General features: G+C 43.8%; 1 protein-coding gene across 1 annotated transcript; it reads left to right on the top strand.

The window, feature by feature from the left end:
- Positions 1-318: 318 nt before the first annotated feature.
- LOC104980903 (chromosome unknown open reading frame, human C2orf78) lies at positions 319-7,584 on the top strand. Its single transcript, XM_010829742.1, has 3 exons — positions 319-325; positions 3,629-4,387; positions 5,669-7,584. Exons 1-3 carry the CDS (start codon positions 319-321, stop codon positions 7,582-7,584), a joined length of 2,682 nt encoding a protein of 893 aa, XP_010828044.1.
- The last annotated feature ends 1,264 nt before the right edge of the window (positions 7,585-8,848 follow it).

The raw sequence follows: 8,848 nt of genomic DNA, 5'->3' as shown, positions 1-8,848 counted from the left end.
TTAGGTGTTTCCTACACCTTTTTTCTGCATCCAATCCTGTCTTCTTATTGGTGATCTGACCTCCCTATTGGCTATATCATACCTTTAAACTGCCCGCTTTGTGACATCATTCTCCCACCAAATCTACTACCACCTGGTAGAATCTTGGGGTTTCCATGGAGTTGTCTGTAAATAAATTTGGATCATCGCAAGTGACCAGTGACCAGTGACCTTTGTACTGGCCACATGTACACTTGGCTGCAGTCATTCCAGACATCCTCTCGTATCATCTCCTCCTCCCTTGTATCTACAGTTAGTTTTTCCTCTACTTCTCTGACCATGTCAGGTATGGAAAGAAACTTTGTAAAGTTTTTCATTAGATTTCTTTTTCTGCCCGTAAATTTAGTAGTACATTCAAAATGAATAATGAAGGAAAGTATTGAACTAGAAATCTGGAGACCTAATTTCAGTTTTGACTTGGACATTTACTATCTCTGTGACTTTGGACACTTTGGACAAGTCTCACAAGGTCTGTTTTTTCCTCATCTAATGTTACATCTAATGTTACATTAGGATGCTACATTGGTCTATCTCTCTGGTCCTTTTCTTTTCAATATTGAATCTCAAAGGGGACCCATGTAGAACATGAAATCAGAGACTTCTCAAGAGTGTTTCAACAGAAACAGAGAAAAGCCAGGTGGTGTAGAAAATTAGCAATATTTACTGAGTTGTCTCACCCATAATGGTCACCCTCAGTTAATATTTCAGTTTTAGTATTTTAAATTTAGTGCTGCTCAAAAAGTAATATTCACTTGTTTTCTACCTAAATGAGTTGAAAAGAGAAAACAGGGAGAGGGGATGGAGAACTCTGGGCTAACGGGAGGCGTGTAGTCAAACACAAGGAAGTTTAGGACTGTCCTCATCAGCAGAGGCCGATGGGAACCAAGAGGATGGAGAAAATACAAGAATGAGGAGAGAGAGCAAGGAGGAGTTCTCAGGAAAAAGGTAGTTTGGGATGGAATGCTGACAGGATCCAGAGATTTTAAATTAAAGCAGAAAGAGCACAGAGAACAATCTGCTTAGAGCAGGGCAAAATACCGTTGATTTTCACAAATGCTTCTGTTTATAGACTCGGAAGGAAAGTAAGGCCAGAATAAGGTATCACCAGGAAAAACAGCTTATCAGAAAAGTCATACTCGGTGTTTTTCTTTTATTGCCTCTCTCAACACAGATGGCACTTGACAATTTTGAATATAAATATTTTAGAAATATGTTTTAGAAATGATAATTCCTATAAACAAGAAACAAAAGTGATGCAAATCAGGGGGCTGATTTTCATTCATTCTGACTTTGAAACTATTAGACATTTTACCAATTAAAAATAACATTTTAAAATGATATTTTTAACTTAAATCAGAAAGACTCATTCTTTTGTGTGATAGTAGGTTCTAAGTCAAGGTTGCTTTTCATCTTTACAATTATTTCCTTCCTAACACAGAGAGCACATTGACCAACAGCCATCATCCATTTTTAGAGCTTAGCTACCTAGGAAGGAAAATAAAAAGGCAAACCCTGTATCTCTAATTCCACATATAGGGAATTCCTTGGTTGTCCAGTGTAGTTAGGACTTGGTGCTTTCACTGCCAGACTGCACAGTGCTGCTAGGAAAAAAAATCTGCATTTATCTAAAATATTGTTGTGGAGTCCTTTGGATTTTCCTACATTTAAAAATCTTTTTAAACTGGATTCTAGTGAAGATGGTTCTCTCAGGTTTTGGAATATCATCCTTCTGGATGTTGAAGATGATTATAATCTAAGTTCTAGGATAAATATGAAAACCGTCTTGATACTTTTTAAGTTTTCCTTTCTGCTTGTGACATAGTTACATTCATCGAAATATATATTTTTACTAGACTTAGTACCTGTTACTTGCTGCATAAAAACATGAATGAGCCCAATAATGAAATTCTTTTATACATCATTTGGCTGTCTACTTTGTACCTTTTTTTACTGAAATAATTGTCTACATATATTGGGCTACCTATACAATCACATTTATTGCATTCTGTTGCTTGCTATGCATGTTTTACAGATACATCTTCTCTGTCGGTATGTATTGGCTAGGAATTCATTTCAGAGAAGGCAATGGCACCCCACTCCAGTACTCTTGCCTGGAAAATCCCATGGACGGAGGAGGCTGGTAGGCTGCAGTCCATGGGGTCGCACAGAGTCGGACATGACAAGCGACTTAGTAGCAGCAGCAGGAATTAATTTAAAATCACCTTCTATTGTGTCTTTTCATTAATAGTATTAACCAAGATAAAGTGAGCAATATTCACTCATAATATTGTATATATGATACAGAACTTCATTTATCATGAAACTTACTATGCTTTAACACTTGCCACATGCTGAAGTTTTCATATCTATATTATACATGTATATATACATTAACTATACATATAATGTATAAAATAATTCGCTTTTCATCATTTTTCTATGTCTTTCTAGAATTTGTTAAATCTTCCTCCATATAAATCATATGTAATATATCATTTATTCATGTATTATTATTTATTATGTAATATATTAATTATTCATATTTACTTATTACTGCTATTATTATTTTTGTTGTGATAACCACTCTATAGATAAGTAGTCTGAAACTCAGAGAGTTAAATAGCTTTTTTCATTCAAAAGGCATTTCAGAAATTCACTTTCAGATAATCATTTTGAGGTGGGATGAGAAGTCAGGCTTGAAGAGGGTAAAGATGACCCTTTAAATTTATCACTGGACTCTAGGTAACAGTGAGGGAAATGTGCAAGTAAAGTGAGACACTAAAGATTACAATAGTAATAGCTATACTGTTTTCAAATGGACAAAAAAATGCCTACATTATAAGTTGAATTTCTCCTGGTTTCTGGCCGTATCATGCTCAGATCGGCGTCCGGGCAAGAAAGTCAGGATACTTAGATTCTGAAACCTGATAATGATACTAATATAATGAGAGAACTTGAACAAGTCAATCTGAACTCTCTTAGCCTCAGTTTCCTTCCTCATGAAATGAAATTATGAGAACAGAAGTTCTCTAAGGACCTCCTAGTTCTAAAATGCTTCAATTCTAGGAAACAGCATGCAAGTCAATACTAGTGCAGGCTTAAGGGAAAGATAGGGCAGGAAGAAGGATATTTCCTGCCTGGAGAACAATGTCTGAATCACATCACTTGGGTCTTCTGCACAATGTATGTACAAGACAGGGGCACAGGTAGTCAACATAAGGAAGTGTCAAACTGCTCCAACCCTTACAGCCGTCATAACTGCCTGATTTTTGGTTTCTCAGGAAGTATTGATATTAGAGGCGTCTGATAGCAAGAACCAGACACGACTGAGCAACTTCCCTTTCACTTTTCATTTTCATGCATTGGAGAAGGCAGTGGCAACCCACTCCAGTGTTCTTGCCTGGAGAACCCCAGGGACGGGGGAGCCTGGTGGGCTGCCGTCTACGGGGTCGCACAGAGTCGGACACGACTGAAGCAACTTAGCAGCAGCAGCAGCAGATAGCAAGAACCTTAAGATAATGCTGTTCCTCAAACACAGTGGAAATTTATCAACTTCACTCATCTTTTTCTTACCCTCTTGTTCTTACAGAAAATTTCCAAAATCCATCTGCACTTGGAACCCAGAATTCTCTGCAGCTGTCTCTTCCTGCGGTGAGCAACGCAGCTTCCCTCACAGAAAGTGTCTGCACCTTCTCCAGGGTCTCTGCTCCAGCCCTCAGTTCAGCATGGCTATTGCCAGCGGGCTCCGACACCTCTTTCCAGCCACTCATGAGTAGTGCCTACCTTTACCAACATTCCAGCACAACTATGTTATCTGGAGTCACTGGCCAGAGCCAGCTCTCCACCTCAGCTGCTTCCTATCCGGGTGTTTTTGAGTGGAACATCACAGGAAGCACTGAAAGGAAGTCTTCTTCACTTGGAGACTTCACTGTGACAGTCATTGACCAAGACACAGCTGTTTCCTCCATGTCTATGGCAGCCCAGTATGACAAAACATCAGACATCAATAGCATGGTCCCTCTATATCCATCTCTTTCTGCCAGCCTTGTTCAGGGAACACCATCTCAGATTCCAAATCAGGGACACAGCCTGTCACTTCCCCACCAGGGAGGAAGCCAGGTATATTACTATCACCAAGGCACACTGGGCCCTTTACTATCTGAAGAACTCGGCCCCCGCCTGCAGTCCTATGGCTCTGTGTCGTATGCAGGAAGCAGGACCTCTGCCCAGCCAGAAATGGTCATGGTACTAAAGGAGATTCAGCCCACAAATATCCTACCACCAGCTTCTACCTCTGGAGTCTACTACTCTGTGTCTGCTCAGCCCATCACAGACACAGGTTTTCAAGGTGAGTACAACAGCAAGAAAGTAGAATGAGCTCGGCATTCAAAAAATGGGGTCAAATCTACAGCTGGGAAGTGGCGTATAGACAGAATTTAGATCCTGGGACTTGAATAACCACGACCTTTGCTCGGTGCTCTCTGTTTTTAGACTGTATGTGAGAACACCTGATGCAGGTGGAAGGCTGCGCACTGTGAAGGTCATTTATGCTACGTGTAAGAGAACCACAGCGCAGTTCAGTCGCTCAGTCGTGTCCGACTCTCTGCGACCCCATGGACTGCAGCACACCAGGCCTCCCTATGCATCACCAGCTCCTGGAGGATATTTGTGGGCTGAATCTCCTTTAGTACCATGACCATTTCTGGTTGGGCAGAGGTCATCAAACTCACACCCATTGAGTCGCTGATGCCATCCAACCATCTCATCCTCTGTCGTCCCCTTCTCCTCCCACCTTCAGTCTTTCCCAGCATCAGGAAAGATGCTCTCTTTTCAAATGGGTCAGCTCTTTGCATCAGGTGGCCAAAGTATTGGAGTTTCTGCTTCAACATTAGTCCTTCCAATGAATATTCAGGATTGATTTCCTTTAGGATGGACTGGTTGGATCTTTGCAGTTCAAGGGACTCTCAAGAGTCTTCTCCAACACCACAAGTGCGTACCAAAAGGTACCACGTTTTCCACTGCTCTAGTTGATCAGTCCCCCCTGTACTACCACGCTGTGTCACTCCCTTCCCTGATCTATTGCTTTAGTCTTCTTGGGAGGTGTTTCAGAACTCTTATTATGATAGTGCCAGTTTAACTGTCCCTCATTTACTTACTTTACACCAAGATTTAAGACCCTGTGGTCTGAGATCCTGTCCGGAGCAGGCAGGCTGAAGATTCTTTGTTTATATATTTTATCAGCAAGAGCTCTACTCCCTCTCATAGTTCATGGTGTGAAGTGTGTTTAGTCTCTCAGGAAAGCGGGGAGAATTGAAAGGACTCTACACGAGAATCCTAGGCTTTGTAAGACATGTTATATTTTAAAAATATGACTCATTTTAATTTGGCTTATAAGATCCCTATGGAATACAAAGAAAGCCAAAAATCAGTGACATCAAATGATCACCAGTAAGAATTAGAACAGTCACCTCTTAGCTCCTAGCATAAGACAGTGTCCACCGCCCTTAAGACTAGGTAGTAGAAATGCCTTGCCCAGCACTGAAAGGTACATGATTACTGTGCTGGTGTCTGAGGGTGGAGGGAGCATCTCACTCACCAGGGACTGACTTCTTCCTTGATTCCTCTGTAGTGATGGAGACTTCCCTGAGGATGGAAAATTCCCTGGGATCGCAACCTCCAAGCCAGACATTTTGTCTGTCAGAAACTTCAGAATTCCCCAGGTCCTGCATTAGCAGAAATATCCAGATACTTGAGAGTAATCCACCACTTGAACTTGGGGACGTTTCAAGGATAGCTCCAGTCCAGAGTGCCAGTAATCTCCTGGCACTGCCTCCAGCTCCAAGCCAGGAACAAACAGAGAATAAGAATTTGGATGATATGAAAACTAAGTTTTCAAAGCCTCTGGATGATGCTTACCAGATCCCAATAGAAAACCAAGATCCTCCACTAGTCCCTTTAGAAATCTCTGATATTCATGAGCTCCTGGCCAGCATTGATCCCCTCAGCCAAGAGGAGCAACTTGTTTCTGAAAATGTGAATCTGGGAAAGAATAGCTTGAGTTTTGAGGACTTGGGGACACTTGAAAATGGGTTTGAATCTAGCAGTGGCTTTGCAGACATTGCTACACTGGTGGAGGATATTCACCTTCCCCAGTTCTTTCGTTCTTTGAAAGACCTTGATCAAGCCGAAGCTCCAAAGCTGATCACAGCCAAAGATACCAGCATTGTTAAGGTGAATCAGGTGCAGGAAAAGCCAAATGTCATAAAGGCGCCCTCTGATCAACCCAGGAAGAACAAACATAAAGCCTCTGAGTCTGTCAGTGATGCTCCCAAGGCCAAAATCCAGCCAAAGGACCCAGAGTGCCCGTTCGGGGGAGAAGTGATTATATGCAATGCTGCAGTCAGTGACAAGGCTCCCGTGAACACAGCCAAACAGCCGAACAGCAAAACTCAGAACGCGGCAACCAGCAGAACCAACAAAACTAAGAGCCATGGGCAAGAAAAGACCAAGAGAACCAGAGAAAACAAGAAGGCGGAAGAGAATAAGCCATCAGGGAACAAAGTCAAGGCAGAGGAAAAGCCAAGCGTTCCCAAGATGAAGCGAAAGAAAAACCAACCTGACTTTAGCCAAGAGAACTTTAAAAAGCCTCGGAGCTGCCTAGGCATGCACATGCTGGAGTCTGTGCAGGTGTTTCACGCACTGGGGAAGAAGAGCGATCAGAAAACTGGACTCAATTCCTCTCGGGTCCTGGGAAATTCAAGCAACCCTAAAGACCCCCAGCCATCCCCTGCTATCAAGTCATGGCTCAATACCCCATGTGAGGGTAAAGGTCCTGAGAAAACTCCAGTCAAAGCCCAGAAACCAGACGAGAGTGCTGAAAAAGAGTGTCTATCTCCATCGCAGTACGAGCTGCCTCCTCCTGGGAAGGTCAAGTTAGTACCTTTGCCTTTTCCTACCCTGGACAAGCCTCAGGCTCGACCTGTTCCTCGGAGGCCACAGTCTCTGGCCTCATATCGGCCTGCTGTGGCTTATCCTGCCTGGCCTGGTTCTACTAACTCAGCTCAACCTGCTGCAGTCAATGCATCCCGGCCAGCTCCTGCATCTTTGCCAGGTCCTGCCAAACCAGCTCAGACAACTGTGACCAATCCAACCCGACCGGGTTTGACCAAACCTACCCAGCCTAGCGTCCCTCAGTCTGCTGCTCCTCGGCCTGTGCCCTACAGAACTTCATCCTGCACTTCTCTCCAGCGGGAGTCTGTTCCCCCTGCTGTGACCAAGCACCAGTCCCCACCCAAGCCTCAAACCCAGTTTCTACTCCAAGACTTCTGCTTCCAACCAATTCCTTGGAGGAAACCCAATGTTCCTGAGCCAGTAATGTCAAAGCCCATCACAAAAGAGCAGCGGCCAGAGCGGGAGGCCATGAAGAGGAAGGCTCAACTAGAGCGTGAGAATGCTGCTAAATATACCTCTTTGGGGAAAGTGCAATATTTCATTGAGAGGGAAAAAGAGATGGAAATTGCTCGATACTATGGGTATGCCATGTGAGAGCTGCTAGGATTGTTGGTGCCACCTGGGGTACCAGTTGTTTTTCCATAGATAGATAGATATAAATTTCTCTATTTATTCTGATATATTTTAAAACTTAAAACTGAACAAATATAATAGAGTTAATAGACAAATAATAAAGAAGACTTTTGAATTTGAGATGATGTTAATTGTGCCTTTTTTTTTTTTTTGGTTGGGGCAGGAATCAAAGTCTGCACAAGAAAGGAAGGACTGAATGTTGGATGAGAGAAGGAGGGAAAAGGTGTAAAACCTGAGGAAAGAGGAAGGAACTTGGCCCAGGGCTAGGAAGGCCAAGAGATTTTATGGATTTATAAAAGGAAGCAGGAGTGGGGGAAATGGTAGAAGTAAAATGAGGTTATGGTGAGGTTAGGGTTGAAAGAACAATATGAGTAGACTTGAAGATGACAGAAGATGAGTCTAGTTTGACAAGGAGAAACAGAAAAAGTGTCTCTTTGAGATTGGCCTTATGTCTCACCACCACCAGATATGTATTTCAAGAGGTTCAGGACACCCCTCCGAAAGGTCTGAGTTACCTAAGTGTGATGACAGAGGGGAACTGGGAAGTCTACCAGGTGAGTGGCAAGGGCTCAGTGTTATCTTGGCAGCTGACAAGAGGGCGAGGGCCAAGTGAACTGCTGCAGCAGGAGGCTCAGGAACAGGGCCTTGGATAGAAAGCACCATTTACTCAACACCTAGGCACCAGGGCAGCAATACACTGTTGAGTGAACCCTGGTAACAACAGGCAGGGCCAGTATTCCTCTGCCTCTGCATTCAGTGAGCTTCAGCAATAGGCTGAGGTCACATCGCATGCGGAGGCACAAGGCCTCAATCTGAGGCCCAAAGGCCCCGCAAAGTCCTCAGTATTTGCAAGTTCCAGTAGGCCGCCAACCTGGCTTTTAGAGCACAGCATCCGAAGGTTTCTGGCGGAAGAGATCAAACTTCTGCAGGGGCCGAAACGTTAACTTGAAGGGCTTCCTCCATTGACCCATGCGCGTGCTGCCTTCTCTAAATAACGCCATCAAAACATCGCCATCAACTGAAGCGCACGAGAAAAATCCTCCGCAAGTGTCCATTTTCAAGGGTGAGAGCGGTAGGCACATGCGCAGTAGGTGGCTGCTTGCGCAGTAGGTGGCTGCTTCCGCAGCACAGGTTGCAGGTGTCCTGCAGTCCAGAGCCTCCTTGGGAGGCAGCTCAAGGGAGTGAAGATGAGGAGGTGCGGTGGCTGGGGTGGTAGGGGTGGCAA

The sequence above is a fragment of the Bison bison genome, unplaced genomic scaffold (genome assembly GCF_000754665.1).
Source record: "Bison bison bison isolate TAMUID 2011002044 unplaced genomic scaffold, Bison_UMD1.0 scf7180017864508, whole genome shotgun sequence".
Taxonomy (NCBI): Eukaryota; Metazoa; Chordata; class Mammalia; order Artiodactyla; family Bovidae; genus Bison; species Bison bison.
The sequence above is the reverse complement of the archived record's forward strand: the minus strand, read 5'-3'. Positions and strand labels throughout refer to the sequence as shown.

Bases quoted from the DNA above. Each gene is read 5' to 3' on its own strand.
- LOC104980903 (XM_010829742.1), top strand. The intron at 4,388-5,668 runs GTGAGTACAACA...ATTCCTCTGTAG, and splicing joins CACAGACACAGGTTTTCAAG to TGATGGAGACTTCCCTGAGG.